Raw genomic sequence first — 21,699 nt, 5'->3', positions numbered from 1 at the left:
AGAGAATCATTGATTGGCTGCCTCCTGCATGCCCCCTACTGGGGATTGAGCCCCCAACCTGGGCATGCGCCCTTAACTGGAATCGAACCTGAGACCCTTCGGTCTGCAGGCTGACACTCTACCCACTGAGCCAAACCAGCTAGGGCCTATACAATTTTACTAACCAATGTCACCCAAATAAATGCAATAACAAATGCTAAGTAAGTACCCACTGTAGTGTAGCGCATGTGCGTAGTGCTGGATAGAAGCCTCCTCAGTCCCTGCCTCTGAGAAACCTCCCAGTGAGGTGCGGAGAGCCAGCGGGCAGCTACCGAGACGAGAGCACCCAGAGGGGCAGTTCCCCACCTTCACCAGTTTTATGCAAAATGAAAAGATCCTGCAGCGTGAAAGTACTCACACTGGCAGGAGGATCGTCCCAACTCAGGTCCAACCATGGAACATACTGATTTTCAATGTAGGCCAGACACAGTGAATGCTGCACGCTAACGGTCTGCACGCTAACTGAAGCCGTGCAAAGGTGTCAGTTAGTTATAAAATGAAATGGCACCCCCTGAACTCTTCCCCAACGGAGGGCAGGGGCACAGGCCTCGAGGTGTTGTCTCGCCAGGTGGCAAATGGCCACCAGCCAGGGCTTACATATTAACCGTGGCTAAGACACGAAGAGGATAATGCACCATGGAGACCGGATGCCCGAGGCTGACAACAGACCATCTCAATCATCTGCCAGAGCTCCTGTCCCTCAAGAAAGAAAACCTGCCCAGACGGCGTGGCTCAGTGGTAGAGCATCGACCTATGAACCAGGAGGTCACGATTCGATTGCTGGTCAGGGCACATGTCCAGGTTGTGGGCTCGACCACTGGGGGTCATGCAGGAAGCAGCCGATCAATGATTCTCTCATCATTGATGTTTCTCTCTCTCTCTCCCTCTCCCTTCCTCTCTGAAATCAATGAAAATATATTTTTAAAAAGAAAAGAAAATGTGCCCCCCCCCAAAAGTACCAATCTGGCGGGTAAGGGGAAGGGGAACAAAGTTTCAAACAAAGTTCTGAACGTCAACCCTGTCTCTGTCCTTTCTGGAAACCGCTCTGACCCAGCAGGGCGACTTTCACCCCTCCATAACCTTAGCTAACCTCCTCAGGGATGACTAATGAGATTGCAACAGCGTTAGGCTGGGAAGTAGCAGCCCCCCCACCCCACCCCACCCCCCCCCACACACACAGAGCCTGTGTTTCTCCCGGCCATGTGACAACTTGGCATTTTTTTAAAGCTAATTACCAGCAGGCTTTTGAGACAGGTGGGATGGGTTTCTGTCACCTCCCTCTGCAGAGCAGGCAACAGCGTCACCAGGTGACAGACAGGAATCTGCACCCCAGCCCCCGAGGGTCTGGGCAGCCTGGCCACTGTGGGGGCCTCCCGGGGCGGCCTGTCCCGAGAAGCAGCAGCCTGGCATATGCACTTTGCTGGAAAAGCTCCTCTAAATCCTGACTCGTCGCTGCTTGGCTGGGGGGTACTGACAGCAAACGCAACAATCCAAGGCAGTAAACGCTAGAATCAGAGTAAGGCTTGGCACTCCGGCGGTCCTATGGAATCTGTGGGCTGGTGTGATGGGGGAGGAAGAGTTTGTCAACGGTTCTTACAAGAGGGGTCTATTTCGTTGAGAAAAGACAAGTCAGTATTGTTCCCTTCCATCTTTGTTTTCCAACCATCCTGACCTTTCCTAAGCAGGGTTTAAAATGCTAAAATCAACTTTATTTCCAACCCTGAGCCCAGCTTCAGGCAGCCACCTGCAAGGGCTGAGTATGAGGGAAAACCGGAGGAAGTAACCACGCCACCTCCTCCTTCTGAAACGAGATGCTTGTTTTCCTGAAGGTGAACCGATCTGCTGGGTCCCTGAGAAAAGGGAGACGGAAAAGGGAGCAGGGCTGGAGAGGGAAGGCCACTACCAAATGGCCAGAGAAATAAAAACAGGCCAGCGAGGGAAAGCTGAATGGGAGAGTCCGCGTGTTTATTTGCACGGAGTCTGCCATTGCAGGAGGCTCGCTGAAGTTCCTTCCTCCCATGCCTGGCCTCGGACCAGCATCTGAAAAGTCTTAGATCTCTGGAAAGAGAGGTTTGGACCACAGCGTTGTTTTATCTGGGAGGGTAACTCGTTTACTCAAGAGCTCCGGGACTTTGGTTTTGATGTTATTACCTTGGCCTGAGTTTCTCTGTCCTGGGCGGGCGGTCCCGGGTGTGTTTACTCATTTAGCACGGGAAACGGGAGAGGCTGGGAGGGAGGGAGGGAGGCGGCGGCTCTGCAGAGGAGGCTGCCACAGGAGCCGGAGCGGGATCACCTTCTTACTGGGCACCTTGCAGGCGACGATGGGAAAAGGTCAGGTGGCTTGTAGAGGTCCCATCTCTCGACACTCGGGCGAGGGAAACAACACTTCCCTGACTTACTCCCCAAATAGACGCCGCCGCGGATGTTCTGCCAGGAGCGATGCGAGAGCGTGTTCCAAAGTGAAATGTAAGCTTGGCCCGGCGCCCGGCGCGCGGCTGTGTTTTGCACAGAGAGCTGCAGGCTGGCGTAGCCAGGGAGCACACTGCTCTCCACGTGACTGCGAGAGCCAGGCAGTCCAGGCAGATTCTCTGTGCTAATCAAATCGACTGTACGCACCGGCAGCCCTGGGAAAACGTGAGCCGGCGAGAAGGACCCAAGGAAACCCCTGGCCCTGGCCGAGAAGGGACCGCAGAGGCCTCACGCTCGGCTGTGTCGAGGCCAGGCGTTCCCGGCCTGCCAGATGCAAAGGCAGAACAGAGGGGGAGAGGAAAAGACATGTCCCTGGCTCGGGCGAACGCTGCTTCAGACATAAAAATAACCCGTGGAGCATGATCCCGCGCGAGTGTGCGTTCTTTCTCGCAGCCCGTGGACCGAAGTCCTTCGTGCGCACTTTCTCGGGATTGGCAGCAAACCCGGGACCCAGGGAACCTCCCCCACACACTGAGATCACTCCCAATGTGCAGCAGTCTGAGCAGCCCTAGGTTCAACTGCGTGCATTCTGGTCTGGTGGGAGGTGTGGCAAATTCGCCTATTTCTACTCCCTCATCCCACGGGGGCCTGGCAAATGCAGTCAACTTTCTGTGAACCCATGCAGCCACGGGGAGGGGCTCAGAGCAGCCCCAGTAATCACGTGGGACGGCCTGGGCCGCCAGGAGCTTGCTTTGTAGGCAACGCCTGTCTCATTGCCACTGGGGCCGTGGCCTCCTCTGCCCTCAGGAGGGACCCGCTGCTCAGCGTCTCCAGCCTGTCAATCCACACTTGGGGGTGTGGTGCGGGGGGTCCACAGGCTGAGGAGGAAAGGAGAGCTGCTGCCCTGCTCCTGGGGCTTCCTTTCAACATATTAATCACTAACTTTCACATTCCCTATGTCCTCCAGCCCACCCCATCTTCCCAACTTGGAAAGTGTGTTGGGCCCAAAAGGTGCCCAGGGCAGAGTACCAGGACCCGGTGGGGCTTCAGAACCTCTTAGGGACTATGCTGGGGGTTGCAGGACTTCATGGGCCAACGGGCTCCTCTGGTTGAAGGGAGTGGAAAGTTCTAGAAGACACTGCACCTCTGCTCCCTGACCAGGGGTAGGCAATCAGCCCAAACCAGCTAATTACGGAGCAGGGGCACCTCCCAGGCCCAGGCAAGCCCTCCCCAGGGTTAATCTGCAAACCGGTTAACCGGCTTTGGGATAATGGAAAGTTAATCCGATGCAGCGCTCAGGTGCAGCCACTGGAAACGGGAGGAAACCGCAGAAGCAGAGGAAGTCGGGTCCACTCCCGTGAGAGACTGTCCACAGACCCCGTGTAACCTCGAGCCCAGTGCTCCGCTCTGCACCACGCCCGCCCAGACCCACCCCTTGTCACGGCCACCTGGATGCCAGGGAGCACATAGTAAGTGCTCAGTAAAATGCCACTGTTATTTTCCCACTGGTGCAGTTCATGGATTTAAGCCGAGGCGGCCTCCGGGGCATCTGGCTGGCTGTGGGCAGCATGTTGGGGGAGCTGTGAGAAGCACCAAGCCCCTCCTCCTCAAGCGCTCTTGACAGGAAGGAGCATCTGAAGAGTACACACATCACCGGGAGAGCAGATCCGCATGAGCACATTCCAAAGGTGAAGAGAAACAGCCTTCAGAACATCGGGCCATCAGCCTGGGTCCCTGAAGGCCATCCCCAGCCCTGAGCAGACTGGTAAACCCCCCAGGGCCTCTCGAAGAAGGTGGTGACACTTCTGTCTTAAACAGCAAGGCTCACAGGGCATTGAGTGGGGGTGCGGGGGAGAAGGGGACAGCCACCTGCTCCTTCCAAGGGCTGGGTTTCCAGGGAATCCGCAGTCGTGCTCTGTGGTTTGTGGCTGGAGCAGCGAGCCCCCAGCCTGTGCGCTGCCAGCCCCACGGGGATGCGACGGGCATTGCTGGAATTACAGCCTCCGCCAACCTCGAACTTCCTGTCCTGTGACCAGGGAGCGGGATCAATAGACCGCCCTTCTTCCACTCTCTCTGTCAAGGTAACGCGAATAAGCCTCCCTCAGAGAGCAAAACAGCACGTGCCCGGGGCTGGAAAAACACGTCTCCAGGACACAGGAAGGAGCACTGGCCCGAGTCCCTGACCTTGTGCCCAGGGAAGGACAAGTCCTGAAGGATCCTCGCAGCCTGCTCTGTCAGGGCAGCCCACACCTGGCACGGAGACAAGACAGTCCCTCTGCGCCCAGACCCAGCCGTGGGGGGTCCTACAGACCTGCCAGCAGCCACCCAGAGGCGCAGCCCAGGTGCACAGCTGGCCACGCCCCTCCAGAAAAGCCGCCATCAGAAGACTGAGCTGGGGGCCTTGGGGGTCTTCCTTTTCTTGTTTAAAAATTATTTTGTCCGGCTCACAAACCACTGCTACAGTACCCAAGCCTTGGGGCGACGATTCCCCCGGATAACTTGGTTTCAGGGCTCCCTGGAAGGCTGGACACCAGCCAGGAGCCAGTGGCTCCCATTCAGAATGAAGACCATGTTAAAAGAAATAACTACAAGAAGGGGGAGGGGAGGCGGGAGGGGGCGGGGCCAAGCAACAATAAATAAATACATAAATAAATAATAAAAAAAGAAATAACTACATTTAATGCTGTTGCATTTCTCCCCCAAAAGGTGTCAGATGTCTTTTGCTTTGCAGCTTAAGTTTTTTCAATACGTTCTTATTGATTTCAGAGAAAGGACGGGAGAGGGAGAGAGAGATAGAAACATCAATGATGAGAGAGAATCACTAATTGGATGCCTCCTGCACGCCCCCTACTGGGGATCGAGCCTGCAACCCGGGCATGTGCCCTGACAAGGAATGGAACTGTGACCTCTTGGCTCCTGGGTCAATGCTCAACCACTGAGCCACACCAGCCGGGCCCCAGATTATACTTTGATTGGACTTTTATTTGGCCAATTTTTGAATAGGCTATCTTATTTGACATTATGACACACTGGTAAGTGAGAAGGACACAGACTGTTCCCATCTTACAGATGAAGAAGTAAAACCTGGACAGGCGGATGACTTGCTTAGGGTTAGGCTTCTAATGAGCAGCATCGCTGGGACTGTAATGAGATCTCAGTGGACCCGGGGAGCACCATGGACCTCGCGAGGACTCAGCCCAGCAACTCAGAAAGCTGGAAGTGCGACTCCAAAGACTGAACTACAGGTATATCTTAGAAAAGCGTCTTTAAACACCAGATTTTCACTCGGAATTAAAGCTGGCTGGGTGACAGCTCTGCCCAGGCCCAGACCCAGGTCAGCTCACTGGTTAGCCCACCCAATGTCATTTAACCCCCAGGACGTCCTGTGCAACAGGCTGCTGTGTTCCAGGGGAGAAAACGAGGGGTTCAGAGTGTATGTGACTTGTCCGGGTATCCTGGCTTCTCAGGAGACCTCCGACTCCAAACCCAACCTAGTTTAGTGCCTGAAGGGCCTGACAGTGACGAGCTGGTGCTATTAGGACTTCGTTTCTCTGAATATCCTCGCGAAAGCTTGCTATTTCTGCCTTGAAAATGATTTCATCCTGATCTCCATGGTTTTTGGCCACTGAGATATGCCCACATGTATTTTAAGCTGCCTGTAATCAGAAGGGAGAGCTGGGGAAGGAAAGAGAACACACACTTTGGCAATGCAGCCACCACTCAGTCTCTTGGGAGCGGACTCAATTCCCGAACCAGCATCGTTTCTAATATGAGTTGATGTCCTGCAGCCTCTTACAGCCAATGCTCAGCACCATCCCCGCTTTCACACCCCATGGGCACTGCTATGATTTCATATGCATTTCGCTGATTTAAAGTTAGGAGCACGGTGTGTGTGCACTCTCTCATAAAACTCAGAGACATCTGATTGGATGTAAAAATACACTGAGGGAGCTTTAGCTAGAATCGAACCTCCCTCTTGAGAGGAGAAAATTTTGCCTAGTTTGATATTGTCCTTAACGCTGGGCTGGTGTACCTTCAAAAGCTCTAACCTGCCTCACCCATATGGACAGCACATAACGGACTGTATCAAGACCATTGCCAAGAACGCCTCATCTCTCATCTGGTTGGCAAACTGTCCTGTCAGGTTCAAACCAATTCTTAATTAATCAACTTTCAGTTATCCCCTTTGGGTAATAACTATCTTCACTCTTGTCTTCCAGAGAGGAAGGGAGAGGGAGAGAGAGATAGAAACATCATTGATGAAAGAGAATCATGGACCAGCTGCCTCCTGCACGCCCCACACTGAGGATGGAGCCCACAACCTGGGCATGTGCCCTGACTGAGAATCGAACCATGACCTCCTGGTTCATAGGTGCAACCACTGAACCACACCAGCCGGGGCCAAATAATTTACTTTTGTTTCCTCAGTTTCCTCCTGGCTCCATTCCACTCTGACGGAAGGCTCCATTTCCCACCTGGAGACCGCCCTGCCACATTTCCTTCTTGCAGGGAGAGTCAAGGAGAAAGTGAGAGAATGACAATAGGGTATTGACCACCATCCTGTTTTTTTTTCTCTAGTAAAAGCCTCCTTCATCGATTCAAGGCCACGGCATAATGACTCCACTCTAAGGCGACTTAAGTCTCCTGTTCCAGGGCTCAGGGCAGGTGGAGTTTAGCTGTTGGCCACGCTCCTTAGAACTCTGCCCGTCTTGGGTACGGCGAGCTCCGCTCCGGGTAATCTGATTACTGCCCAGCCAGATGATCTTGTTCATCTGGTTTACAGCATGGGCTCCCATTGGTCAGGGCCTGGTGGCATCCTTCCCCAAGCAAGCTTTTGCTTTTCCCATTCAATCCAATTCAAGAGGCATTTATTGTGCATGAATGAATAGCCTTGCTTAACTCTTTCCATTCAGGGCAGCAGCACTTACAGAGCAGTGCAGAGACTTCCCTTGTCGGCCCCCCTGTCCACGCCTGGGTTTCTCAGCAAAGACACCCAGGCGCACTGCTACCCAGAGCTAATTAGGAAAGAAAGCGCTGCTCTTTCCCACTCAAGGAGATTCTGCCAAAGCATTTATTTCTGCTGATCCATTTATGCAACCCCACTTCCTGAGAGAACATTTTGTCACAGATGATTTAGTGTGGAGGCTCCCTCGAGCATCTCTCTGTAGCATGCACTCATTGCTTTTAGGAATCTCGGGTCTCCCCGGCAAGATTGGAGAGGGAAAGGGGTTTAATTAGCCATGAGCCGTCTCTGATGATTAGGCCCCAGATTCCAAAGCATCTTCCAAAAATCATTCATGGAAAAAAAAAACACACCAAACACACAAAACAAAACCCTAGATGAAACTTCCAAAGACAAAACTTCTGGGAGCCTTGTGTGACGGGGAACCGTGGGCCTGCTCAGGACAGAAACCGAGACCCGGTGCCCGGGATGAGTTGGATGGGGAGGGAGGGAGTTGAGACAGTAACAGTATTTGGTAAAGTCAGAGAAGGAGGGAGACATGTCAGGAACCTTCCCATGAAGTCATGGAGTGTGTACCCACCAGAAGCCAACTGGACAGAAACAAGGACTGTGTGGTTTTCCCCCAACAGACACTCGACTCTGCCAACACTCCTGTCACTGTCTGCTCTGCATAGCTGGAGGTGAGACTGCACATGTCCATGGTTACCTGTTATTTGAGGGAACCGGTCTGGGTCATGACAACTCCCCCGGCTCTCTGTACGCCTGGCTGGCTACTTGAGCACGTCATGTCATGCCTGGGCCGCTCGGCAGCTCCCACCCTCGCTCAAGAACCTGTGTCCTCCCTCAACGCTCCTTTCCCCAACAGAGAACACTCACACCCCCCAGAGCCACCATATCTCCGAGCGACATGCAATTAGTTCCCGTTCCAGGCAATTAGTTCCCATTCCAGGGAAGAAGGAAGCCACACATACAAGGTCGGGACTCCAGAATGCAAAACTGCAATAATGATTCCTTTGTCTCTCAGGAGTAAAATTAATGAGCTGGCCGGAAACACGGCTAAGTATTTTTAGCTTGATATTCCTGCGGCAGGTTAGTCCTCATAACCAAGGACTATTTGTAACACTGAGGCAGTAACGCCTGCTTTCTCATTCTCTTTCTCTCATATGGACACGTACACACACCAAACACACACACACTCACAGAAATCTGTTCTTTATACTTGTTTGCAAACTTCGTGAGCTTTATAAAATAGAAGCATTTGAAAGTGATGAATGTGAATGGGTTGGGGTTTAGGAAAGTCTATTTCTCTACTCCTGGGAGACCAGGCCTGCTTTCAGGCTTTTAAATTCGGAACCATTCAAATCCCTCACATGGTTTTCTTGCCAAAGAGTGTTTCCCCCAATCACCCAAATTATGGGCTTTATAAGTGAAACCTAAACCCTGTGTTTTTGCATTACTTTGTCTAGATCATTAGAACACTGTGTTTTGGAAAGCTGTTTGATGTTCAGGGCAGAGTATTTATTTTCAAAACAATAATAATAAGGAAGTCCCGGTTTGCCAGAGGAAACTATTGTGAAGTGTCTAAAAATGTTTCCAATCCAACCTTGAACCCAAGGGGAAATGTCCACAGGCCACTTCCCTACTCAAAACCCTTCCAGGGCTCCCCGCGGCCTGCTGGCCCGGGCTCAGGCGCTGGAGCCCGGCGCTCCCGAAGCTGCCAGCCTGGCTGGCACCCACCTCTCCGGACTCATCTCCCTGCCTCCTCCAGATGAATTTTCTGCACCAGCCAAATTGGATCTACACCTTGTTCCCTAAACACCCTGCGGGCACTCCTGCTTCCACAACTCTGGGGCACCGTGGCCCACTCACCCTTCTGGCTCCTCCACCTCTCAGGCCAGGCCCAGCTGAAGGTCCATCCCTTCCAAGGAGCCTCGCCCGCCCGGGGCACTCCTGCCCTGGGCAGTGGCTGCTTCCTGTGAGGTCTGGCAGATCTCATTGTCTGCACGCTCCCTTATTTATTGTGAAAGTTTTCGCTCACTTTCTTTCACTCTCCTCTTTTCAACAGGTCCTGGAGGCCTCCCTGTACTCACTGTTTGGCACCGAGAACATGCTAGTTTGCCCTGTCATTCCTCCTTTTACCTAAACGTTCTATCTTCCCTACCCCATGGCCAACTCCTTGAGACCAGCAGCCAAATCGTGCCCTTGTCTGTCTTCCCCAGGGTGCAGCCCAAAGCCAACGCCACTTCTGGGGACTGTCCACGTGGCTCCTTGCTCCTACCACTTCCCCTGTAGCTTTCTAACCTTCGTGTCATTTACTAGAGAAAAGTTAAGGGAACTGACCTGTGGCAGAGACTGGCCTCCTGTGTGCCAGGCGCCACACTGGACCCTTCATGCGCGTCAGCTTGAGAAAGCTCACACAAACCCGGCAAAGATGTTACTCTGCAGACAAGAAAGTGCAGGTTCCGAAAGAGCAAGGACTTGCCCGTTACAGGACCCTTTGGGGGCAGGAGCATTGTTATTCTGGATGCCTATGCCGGGTCTTGCTGGCCAGCAGGAGGAGGAACTGCACGAGACCTTTCTCCCCGCCTTCCCCTCCCAGCACATCCCATGCCTTCCCAGTTATTTATCCCCAAGGCCATTCTACAGCCTTCAGGTACAATGACTGATGCCTATGATTAAAAATGCAATAGCAACGTTGACTGATTGACTGATTGGCCAATGTGCCATGGGGAAATCTAATCAAGAACTTATTTGAACTGCATTTTGTTTGTTTGATTTTTTAATCTCATGTGGGAGGAGGAATGAATGAAGATTCCAGTTAGCGACCCGAGGTGACCTAAACCTCAGAGGCTAAGAGGGGCAGACAAGACGTAGGTAGAGAAGCAGAGGAGAAACGTAAATGGCTTGAGCAAAGGCCTTAATCCAGTGGTTCTCAACCTTCTGGCCCTTTAAATACAGTTCCTCATGTTGTGACCCAACCATAAAATTATTTTCATTGCTACTTCATGACTGTAATGTTGCTACTGTTATGAATTGTAATGTAAATATCTGATATGCAAGATGGTCTTAGGCGACCCCTGTGAAAGGGTCATTCGACCGCCAAAGGGGTCGCGACCCACAGGTTGAGAACCACTGCAATCGGCTAGGAAGGGAAAAGCACGAAGACTCCGGTGCTAGGGCCTCCCGTGAGAAATGGGATCAGGTGGTATGAGGATGCCTCCCACGGCGGCTGTGACTGGGCATGGGCCACACCCAGTGCTCTACGAGCCTTGGCTCACGGGACCTTCCACGCTCCCGTGAGGCAGGCCAATGATGGTTCCAAAGTTCCAGATGGGAAGTCAGAAGCGCCGAGCGTTTAAATGACCTGCCGCAGACCTAGGCAAGCATGGCGGAGCGGGACGCACATCCTATGCTCTAACACGTCGCTATATTATTGCCCGTATGCGAACAGTGTCTCAAACGCAAGGTGAGCCAGCAGGCACCTCTGTCTTAAGGAACTTTACGTTTATTCCAAAACATGGCTTAGTGGCTTCAGGTTGACATTTGCTGGGACAATTCCAGATATTATACCAGGGAGTAAATGAAAAATATTCTCACCTATTCCCATCACAGAATCAAATGCAGACCCTGTCCCCCCGTCTCTCTCTCACATATTCTTTTCCAATGTTTTATTTGTTTTAAAAAATCTTATTACTTCCCCTACCACCTCCCCTCTTTCCTCTCTTCTCACTGCTGAGACATAAAAAATGACTCCTGGGTAAAAGTGATTAGTGCTGGCTGGCAGCGAGGTTTCGGGGAGAAAAACCTAATAAATCACCGCTGTCTTTTCCTCCTCTGCCTTCTACCTTAGGGTGGCATCAAGGCCTCTGTTCTCCCCACCTCCCCAGCCCTTCCTTCCCCTCCACCTCGTTCTGTCTGCACGCTGCTGTTTTTCGAGTCTGGTAGGCACAGTGCTGAACGGGGAAGGCTCTGCCAAGACCCTTGGCAGGAGCCGGCCTACAGGAATCCTGCCCACCACAGCGGCTCGGCGAAGACAGGGCCTCCGGGCAGACGGGCAGGAGAGAGGGCCAAGTTTGGGGTCTGGCTAGGATGCTGGAGAGAGCAGGTTTCCCTGGCATCCGAACTGCCCTCCGGAGCTCAGCTTTCCCATGCCAGGGCCAGCGTTACAATTTCTGGCTGGCTTGCTGCGGTTCGCCTGGGGAGAGCAGCCAGCGTGGGGGAGGGGGCGGAAGCCCAGCCAGCAGGCCACCCGGAGTTGGGCGAGCTCCACAGGGCACGGCCACGTGCCTGAAGCACACGGCCAGGCGGGCAGGCAGGCGGCCAGGGTTGCCAGGGCTCTCACGAGAGCTGGGGGCAGGGGAGGAGGGCGGCTGGGCACCGAGCGTGTGGCTGGTTCCACCCTGGCAGACCGGGAGGCGCTAACCCAGAAGTGAGGATGCTGGGTTAGCATCAGGGGAGAGACTAGTTCCAGCCCAGAATGAAGGAGAAAAGTCAAGCAGGCTACACAGACTATTGGGCATGCTGGGAAAAAAATGCATGTCCTATTTTTGCAGAGGGAAGGGGACTGGACTCAAATCCCAGATGAAGGGCAGGGGTTGGGAACACAGTCATTCTCTTCCCTAGGCCATGCCCCTAGCATCATCGGGACAGCTCCCAGCGCGGAGTACCCGTGTGCCACACACCGCGCCATCCTCTGTGTGTGTTACCTTACTGAGCCCCGCTGAACCCCGGGGGAGGGGCTAGTTACAGTCTTCATTCTATTGATGAGTAAACCGAGGCTTAAAGAGGTCGAGAAATCGACACAAACATACAGACAAGACCAGTGTGGGTCCAGGATGTGAGCCCAAGTCCCTCGGTCCAGAGCCTACGCTCTATTTTTTTTCTTTTTAATATAGTTTTACTGATTTCAGAGAGGAGGGGAGAGCGAGAGAGAGAAACATCCATGATGAGAGAGAATCATGGATCGGCTGCCTCCTGCACGCCCCCTACTGGGGATCGAGCCCACAACCTGGGCATGTACCCTGACCAGGAATCGAACTGTGACCTCCTGGTTCATAGGTCGATGCTCAACCACTGAGCCACCCCAGCCTGGTGCCTACGCTCTTAACAACCGAGTTGTCTTGCTGTCCATGCCCATCTGAAATACCTCTTGCCAGAGGCCGGGAACCACTGTCCTAGGAGCCACAGCACGACAAAGCCAGGAGAACAGGGCAAGCCTGTCCTCCACAGTGCTCGGCGGAGAAGACACACTCTTAGAGGAGACAGAGGGAAGTCTGCCTGCCTCCAGGACGAAGCTGACACCCTCCCCTGGGTGACATCCTGGGTCCCGAGGCACAGCACACAGCCACCTTCAGGCCCCATGCTCCTGCCTGCAGACACCACTAAGCTGGTGGGAAAACTTATAAGACGCTGCACATACGGGGAGGGACACTGAAGCTTCCTCTCATGAGTTTGGGAAAAGCAAGAGAACACTGTGCCTAGGCAGGACCTCCCCTCATCCCAGAGCCACCAGCACACGACCTCCTGCCGTCAGTACTCAGACCCACAGTCAGCATTTTCCTTCCAGGCCAAGACCTTCTCCCAAGGCAAGGCCAGCAGAAACCACGCCCATTCCGTCTCACATGGGCACGCTGGGGGCTCCCTGATGCTCCCCTCCCTCCTCTACCCCCCCCTCCCCCCCACCACCACCACTACTTGGAAGTTTTCTCGTCACCCGTAGGCGGCCTTCATCCTGACACGCTCTCTGTGCTCAGACCCGGAAAGGGAGGCTCCCCAACCCTCAGCTGGGTATGGGTCTACGAGGGCAGGACACCCCCAAGCTATTCAAAGAAAAACCACCAGAGGAAACGATTTCAACTCTGGCTTTACAGCATGTGATTTAAAAATAACTCAGCCTTTGTCTGCTGTGGACGACTTTCCCTAAAGGGACTGCTGTCCTTACAGCAGCCGCTCCATCCTCCGGGCAAACAGATTCTTATTTTTCCAGGACCCGGCGCTTCCAAGTACCACTCCTGATGGCACCTGGAACACAATCACCCATGTGGTCAGGGCGACTCCTGCCTCTGCTGCCTGGGACACCCAGGAGGCTGCACCCAGGTGACCGAGCTGCCCGAGCAGGTGCTAGACTAGAGCATCCAGCAACCATCGCTCCTCTTCTTTCATTAGGATGTCAGCCCAGGAAGCTGTGAACCCAGATTCACACGGCACCCCAGAGCCACAGGAGGGTGCAGGGTCCCTGGGTTATTTCTTCAAGGCAAAGTATATTTCTCCAGACACTTGATTCATTTCTTGATCAGAGAGCTAGACAGAGAAATAAGGACGGGTGTGCCAAATAGGAAAGGGGGTGGGGGCCAGTCACGGTCGATAGTATGAGAATCCACAGGAACGCTCACCTTGTCATTCCAAGACATGCTTTGAGCAGACCTAGAAATGCCCCATGTGCTACCTCCTGGCCTCGTTTCCTTTCCGCCACACGGAGAGCCCTAATGACACGTGCTCCCTAGCATAATGCGGAAGATGCAACAGCAGAAAACGAATGTTTAACAAAACGGCTCTGAAAATGTCTCCTGGTTCACCGATGCCATGCTTTTATAAACTAAAAGTGTACACCTGTGCTCTATTAACATTACATTTCTTCTTGAAACCTAATGTCTCCTGACATTCTCGAGAGTTTGGCCACAGAGCATTACAGGAGGTCAAAGCATCCACGTGTGTGACAGGGTCCGAATTCAGGCCCCAGGTTGCTGTCCACGTGGAAAGTCTACATCAGTTCTCAACAGGCGTGATTTTGCCTCCAGGGGACACCTGGCAGCGACTGGATTCATTTTCACTTGTCACAGCTAAAGTGTGTGTGTGTGTGTGTGTGTGTGTGTGTGAGAGAGAGAGAGAGAGAGTGTGTGTATGTGTGGATAAGTATGTGTGAATAAGTGAGTGTGTGTGGAGAAGTATCTAAGTGTGTGTGTGTGAGAGTGTATGTGCCAGTGTGAGAGTATATGTGAGAATAAGTGAGTGTGTGTGTGTGTGTGTATGGATGGATGAGCGTGTGTGGATAAGTGTATGAGTGTGTGTGTGAGTGTGTGTGTGAGTATGTGTGTGTTTGTGAGTGTGAGTGTGTGAGAGGGTGTGAGTGTGTGTGTTTGTGTGAGTATGTGTGTGTTTGTGAGTGTGAGTGTGTGAGAGGGTGTGAGTGTGTGTGTGTGTTTGTGAGTGTGTGTTTGTGAGTGTGAGTGTGAGTGTGTGAGAGGGTGTGAGTGTGTGTGTGTGTGAGTGCGTGAATGTGTGTGTGTGTGTTTGTGAGTGTGTGTGTTTGTGAGTGTGAGTATGTGTGTGTTTGTGAGTGTGAGTGTGAGTGTGTGAGAGGGTGTGAGTGTGTGATTGTGTGAATGTGTGTGTGTGTGTGTGTGTGTGTGCTGTTAAATTTCCTACAATGCACAGGACAGTTCCCCACAATGAAGACTTACCTATAACAGCAGCATGGCCAAGGTGGGGAAGTCCTGCTCTAGACTGAGATTACACAATTCCCAGAATGCTCCAGGCTACCTCTGTGCCCTTCCCTTCTGAGGATTTATTTTCCTCAAGATTCACCTGGCATTTCCATCCTGGTCACCACTGTGAGGACACAGGACAATGGAGCACGCTCTCCTTTGCCAGTTTGCTCATGAGGAGCCCTGCATCAGGCCCACCCCCCTGAGAGCTCTAGTTTGTATCATGATCTTTGGAAGGATCAACAGCAGAGGGCATTTCATCTGCATTTGGGATCTGAAGAAGAGCTTTCATGTTTTCCCTTTTTGTTAGGAATATCATTGTGTTTTCAATTCAAAGAAGGAGATTATTTTGAAGTGTGTTTCCATGATCAAAAAAAGACCTGTCAATGAAGAGTTTGTGTATAGACCCCAGGGACCCCTTTGGTCCTAGTGCCTCTCCTCCCCCCACAACCTAACCAGTGACAGTGCTGAAACCAGGAGTCCTAGCTATGGGCTGCGAATCGGACTGGGGCACCTCGGCTTCCTGAGTCATTGATGAACACGGATCCTAATGAACCAAGGTGTGGGGCCCAATATTTGCAGACCTCCTGGGAAAACATACAGTATTTCTAACATGGTATTTGGCAGAGGGTTGATTGTAAGTGGTAGGGTTCAAGCACCCCACTCCAATAACGACTGGTCCACACCTCCTGATAGTTCTCCCCAGACGAAGTAGCTGCATACTGTACCTCGTTACTCTAAGAAGGCATTTCAGAAGACAGGGATCGAACTGAATGATAAAAGTTGACACACATATGACAACGGCCATCGCTGCTCTCGTGAGCAGAACATTTATGCCAGTCACCGCACCTTTTATGTACCTTACCTCCACTTTTCACAACAGCTCAATCAACTAGACCCGTGGTCGGCAAACTGCGGCTCGCGAGCCACATGCGGCTCTTTGGCCCCTTGAGTGTGGCTCTTCCTAAGCCTTAGGAGTACCCTAATTAAGTTAATAACAATGTACCTACCTATATAGTTTAAGTTTAAAAAATTTGGCTCTCAAAAGAAATTTCAATCGTTGTACTGTTGATATTTGGCTCTGTTGACTAATGAGTTTACTGACCACTGAAGTAGACGTTCTGTCATTCTACACAAAGGGAAACAGGCACCGAGAGGCTGTCCCTGTGAATGGCCACAGGGCTACGAAGTGGCACGTCCCATTCCGCAGAGCAGAAAGCCTGAGGCACAACGGTGCCTTCCCACTGGGGCTCTGCCCCCTTCTCCCTGGTTTTGTGCCACTTTGAAGGGTGGTTTGTTTTGCTGCTTGTCTGTCCCCGGGAAGAAGTTGAAGACAGTGGCATTGTACGCTCTTAGTACCAGGGGCTCGGGGTCACATAAAAGAGTGTTTTCCCGAGCTTCCGCAGCCTCCTGGGTGGTCAGAGGTTAAGACTGAATTCCATGCCAGCCAGTAGCTGTGGGTTATCATTCAAAGTAGGTGTTGGAGGAGGGGGCCAGCACAGAGAGCTATGAATGGGAGAACTTTAACCCCAACACTAACATTTCAAGGCAGGGGGGCGCTCTTCCTCCTTTGCTGCATGTCCTTCATTTTAAACTTGCTCTGTGTGTCACAGAAATTCTCCCCAGTCGCATGGAGGACGCCGGGTTCCGGAATGATCTCTAGCACAATCTCCCATTGTCCTGCTTTCTGTCTTCCCCTGCAGCGAAGGCCTCAGCTCCGCGGCCTTCCTGACAATGGATTTGGCTGAATCTTTGTTCCTGGTTACCTGTGCACAAAACACGGCCTTTCTTCCTGCTCATTTTTGAACTACAGGGAGCTACAGGCACGGAGCCACAGCTGCCTCTACCCGTGTGTATATCAGAGCACTCAGCAGTGGGTTTTGAAGTCCTGGTCATTTCAGGGGATGGTTTTTGTAATATTTCAACACCATTTACAGCCGACCTTGTGGCCTTGCAGGCATTGATAAAAGTGGATTCAGTGTGCTCAGACAGAGGAAAATGACAAAAGGAAATGTAAGGACAACTTGCTTTAGAGCAGCGGTTCTCAACCTGTGGGTCGCGACCCCTTTGGGGGTCGAACGACCCTTTCACAGGGGTCGCCTAAGACCATCGGAAAACACACATACAATTACATATTGTTTTGTGATTAATCACTATGCTTTAATTATGTTCAATCTGTAACAATGAAATTGGGGGCCACCACAACATGCGGAACTGTATTAAAGGGTCGCGGCATTAGGAAGGTTGAGAACCACTGCTCTAGAGGAACACTAAAGAGAGAACTGTGGGGCCTGGTCCTGGAAAAGGCTGTCGCACTCACTAGGAGAGGGGTCTGAGAGTCCATTTCTCAGTCGTGACAACGCAAGATGAAAAGATAAAAAGGCTCTCTGCCCCACACCCTTAACTCACATCATTTTTCCCTTTAGGCCAGACAAGGGTGGACGTAAGTAAACCACTGCCTTATAGAGTCTCCACACATCACTGAGCACGAGCCTCATATCCTGGGAGTTGGGGGATGCGGACAAGGGGCAGGAGATGAGAGGGATGCTGAATTCTCCAAATCACCACCTGTCAGTTGGTGTTTCTTAAACTGCCATCCTTGGACCAACGGCATCCAATCCCCCAGGGAGCTGGTTAAAATGCATATTCCTGGGCCCCCACCCCAGGCCTGAAAACCCAGCATTTCTAGGGTTGGTCTGCATTCAGCCGACTCCCCAGGTGATGCAGACACTCCCTGGAGTGGGACCACGGCTGCTGAGGGTGGAACAGCTTGGGGCAAAAGCAGGTGCACAGTGGTGAGCGCACCAAACAGGGTTTACTCTTGTCTGAGTATTTATTCATCCCTGTACCATTTTCCAGACGAACAACTGTACACCTACCTTTGCCCCACCCTGTACAAGGCTCCTCTTTCAGAGCGAGCTAAGTCCCCCAATGAAGTTTACCCTCCCCCCCCCGCCCCTCCCTTAGCCCTCCCCGCCGCCTGGAGTCAGGAGGGAGAGCCCTCGGAGAGGTTACCTGGTCTGATGGGGCTCTGCATACAGGTCGGGGACGGGATGCCAGGGTGAAGGGGTGCAGAGGCCCGGCTGCTGAGGTCCACCACGGAGGGGGCAGCGGAGGAGGCGGGCGGCAGCCCCGGGGGGTGCGGGCTTTGGTCATGCTGAGGGCTGGGGGGAATGCCGTTTTCGGACAGAAACTCCTCCAGGTCCATGTACTCCAACTGGAAAGTGTCTCCGTCATAGGGAAGGGTTTTGTCCCATAAGGTGGGTCCCAGGAAGGCGGACTGGGGGATGGTCGGGCTGTGACTCTCATCGTCCAGCTTCTTGTCCTTGTCTTTGTCTTTATGAAACGCTGCGGGGAAAGGGGAGAGTCGGACTTCAACAAAGAAAACGTGCGGCTTTTTCACCACCCCTCCCGGCCTCTGCTACAAAGCTACTGGTCACAAACACCAGGGTTGTCTGGCCGCCGGCTTTTGTGGATCTAGAGTTAAAAGTTCAGGCAGGACATGGATCTTGGCCTGTTTTTCAATATCTTCCTATTTACTTTGGAAAGAAAGCGCTGGTCCTTGGGTCAGGGAGACAGACTGCTCTGGGACGTAAACAAGAGGGCACAGTCTTTGGGGCATTATTTGAGGAGGCAAATCATTTAAAGCCACAGTGGAAAGGAACACCTGCAATTATATAAAACTGCTGGGATTTTTAAGGAAAAGGGCAATAACCAGGCATGATTTAGCATCCAGGAAGGTCATCACCGTAACAATATGAAGTCGTTCGGACGTGGAAAGCCGGGGAGTTGGTGACTCTAATTTTGCTAAAGCAGGGACTCTCCACCCTTCTTTGAAACTGTGTATTGAGCACCTACTACATACCTGGTCCTTTCCATATATTAACTCCCAAACTCTCAGAACCAACTTGCAAATCGTGATTATCCCCATTTATAATGAAGACACGGAGGCTCTAAGCCGGAAGGAACTTGACCAACGCCTCATGTTGGCACAGAAGACAACTGAGAACACCGCCTAAGCTCAGGTTTTGCTTCTAAATCCACTGGGCTACACTGGATTTTACAAAAGGAGTTTTCTTTTATTTTTCTTTTTTTTAAAATACAAAGTGTTTTCAGCCTCTTCCCCTAAACACATAAGTATGACCTGATTCACAAAAATTACACACGTACACACGCTGTTAAAGCACAGCTAATGGACAAGGTGGTCCCTTGGCATCTCTACCATGGAGGTGTGCAGCTATTTTTACCTGGAAGCACTGCCTCCCCCCAGGAGGGCTGTAACCGGCGCTCAGAATTTTGCCAAGTCTAGTACTCAGGCGCCGGTGGAATCTGGGATTAAGGAATTTGGCTTTTGAGTTTCTTCCTCGGAGAAACACAGCCTCCACCGCCATCCATTCTAATCCTCTACAGTCTCAGCTCCGGAGAATCTGACTTAAAACACCCACGGATGCAAAAAAGACTGCAGGCAGCACCTCCCTGCCAAGCGCTACTCCTTCAAGGCGAGTTCCGTGGAAAGCTGTGACCAAGAAGGAACCCCTCAACTTGTGCAATGCAACAGGTTGGCCCCTGCCAGGAAAGAAGATGCAAGAAGATGCGAGCACGCCCGAGCTCTTCGCAGCCGAAGGATCTCTTGGACCTTACACTCCGAGCCACACAGGGTCTGCATTTGCTACTGGGATCAGCCCAAACGCAAATCCCTGGCGGTACCAGCTGGGTTCAGCGCCTCCTTGCGCGACCCCTGACCCCTCCGTCAGGTCCCGCTGCAGCCAAGGCCACGGGGGAAGGTTTGGGACTTACCGGGAAAGGGCTCAGGCCAGAGGAGGCTCCCGCGCGGCTACACGTGAGCCTTCCTCGCTCCCCTCCCACCGAGAAAGTGCAGCGGGCGAGTGTCGGCGCTGGAGGCGTGCACGGCTTCCCGCTGAGAGACAGCACCCCTTCACCCCCATCCCCGCCCCCCCCCCCAGCTCTCACCTCCCCCCCCCACCCCCCGCTTCTCAATTTACTCCTTCACTTGGAGAACTCGGGTCTCCCGCGCACACCTCGTGAGCTCCAAATCCGAAATTAATAACAGAAAACAATATATGATCCCAATACTCGGCCTAGGCAGTGAGGCCCCCCATTCGGGCCTCCACCCCTTCGGAAGCAAGAACCCTGATTTCTCCTCCCCCAGCCAGAGCTCTGCCCTGGAGCGGGCGGTTTCTCCCTGCGGGCGCCTAAGCCTCAGACAGGGAAACACTGACCTGTCAAGTTACATCTCCCACCCGCGCAGCCGGAGCGGGACCCAGGGAGGCCGGGCCGGGTCCCCAGCACTATTTTAAACATTGCACAGTGAGGGGGGTCCCCATTTTTCGAGGAGAGGTGGGGTGATGGGTGAGCTCCTCTATGTCATTAAAGCAGGGCCAGGGTCCCTGGGAACGGAGGGAGATGGATGCTCCAGCGAGCTAGCTGCGGGGAGGGGGGGTGCCCTGCGAAGGAGGGGGACCCCAGGAGCGTCGTTCCCTCCCAGAGCGGGGCAGTCAGGAGGGCAGCGCTCACCGTCTTCAGGATGAAGGGGGAGCTTCAGCGGGTTCTCCAGCAAGGACCTGAGCACGCCGTAGGGAGGCGGGATAAAGGTGGGGTTCAGGGGGAGCGGTCGGGACATTTTCTCCATTGCGATGCAAATATTTTTCTTAAAAAAACAACAACCGCCCCCCAAAATGCTGCTGAGCTTTTTCCTCCGTCCTTTGCCAAAAGTACTCGCTTGGAGACAAGGGAAGAACAAAAATGTACTTGTATCTTTATAAGTGCATCTGCATAAAAAATAAAAGCCAAAAACTTTCAGGTTTCCAGTGCAGCCTGTCTCCGGAGAGCGCGCCAAGTGCCCCCCGGCTCCTGGGCGGCGACCTGCGGGATGCTCTCACCTGTCTTGAACCCACCGCCTTGCAAAATGTTTAAAATTGCAAAAAAAAAAAAAAGACAAAATATGCAGAGGATCGCAGAAGGGCGGAAGACACCGCGCCAACGCGGCCCCGTCCCGCCAGCACCCGAGGCCGCGCGCGGTCCCACCCCACCCCCTCCCCGCGCGGGTGGCCGCTGCTCCCCTGCGCCCCGCGGCCCCGCAGCGCCGGGCTCAGCGCATCCGGCCACCCATGTGCCGCGGCCCTGACAAGAGTGACGTCAGGGCCCGCACCGCTCGCCGATAGGCGTACAGGAGGCGGGGCCACGCGCGGCCACGCCCCCGCCCCGCCCGCCGCCGCGGCGTGTTTGGCGTGGTCGCGCGCGCGGATTTTTCGGGACCGTGCGGAGCCGGCAGGTTGCGAAGGGATAGGAGCCCGATCCCCAGGGCCAAGGACCTGGACTGAGAATCTGATTGTGCCGGAGAGGGAAGAGGAGGGAGGAATTTACTTCAGTGGTTTTCAGCCGGGGGAGCTTCAAAATCCAGATGCCCAGGCGGCATCCCAGAATCACGGAGTCAGACCTGCGCGCTGACATCCAGGCATCATTAGTCTTTAAAGCTCCCCCCGTGGTTCCCAAGAGCAGTCAAGTTGGCGAAGGACAAGTGTAGATCAATGGAAGGTAGATACTCTTCTGAATACTTCTCCTGGCCCCGGCGGGCTTGGCCCCTCCCACTCCTGACCCGCTCCCTCAACCACCGAAAATAGCTCCTTACTGGAAGTTCTCATAAGATACAAAAAGTACCCGGAGAGGGGAGCGGGGGGCGGGGGGAGCGCGGGAAGGAGCGCTGTCAACTGTTTCCCACGCTGCCAGCGGGGTCTGATCAGGGATACACAGTTGCGCAATTGAATGAAGGCAGGAGAGACACAG

The 21,699-nt window shown here is 53.2% G+C and overlaps 1 protein-coding gene across 3 annotated transcripts in view; it reads right to left on the bottom strand.

The window, feature by feature from the left end:
* The window catches only part of HLF (HLF, PAR bZIP transcription factor), a 43,747-nt gene extending 22,840 nt beyond the window's left edge, over window positions 1-20,907 (bottom strand). For all 3 annotated transcript variants that reach the window (XM_006095579.3, XM_006095580.3, XM_023759603.1), the window contains exons 1-2: window positions 20,431-20,907; window positions 17,911-18,243 (exon numbers count right to left, since the gene is read on the bottom strand). In XM_006095579.3, the coding sequence (XP_006095641.1) occupies window positions 17,911-18,243; window positions 20,431-20,545 (448 nt within the window). In that variant the 5' untranslated portion in view covers window positions 20,546-20,907. The remainder of the gene's footprint in view (window positions 1-17,910; window positions 18,244-20,430) is intronic.
* Window positions 20,908-21,699: the final 792 nt, after the last annotated feature.

This window comes from Myotis lucifugus, unplaced genomic scaffold (assembly GCF_000147115.1).
Source record: "Myotis lucifugus unplaced genomic scaffold, Myoluc2.0 scaffold_158, whole genome shotgun sequence".
NCBI classification, from domain to species: domain Eukaryota; kingdom Metazoa; phylum Chordata; class Mammalia; order Chiroptera; family Vespertilionidae; genus Myotis; species Myotis lucifugus.
The sequence above is the reverse complement of the archived record's forward strand: the minus strand, read 5'-3'. Positions and strand labels throughout refer to the sequence as shown.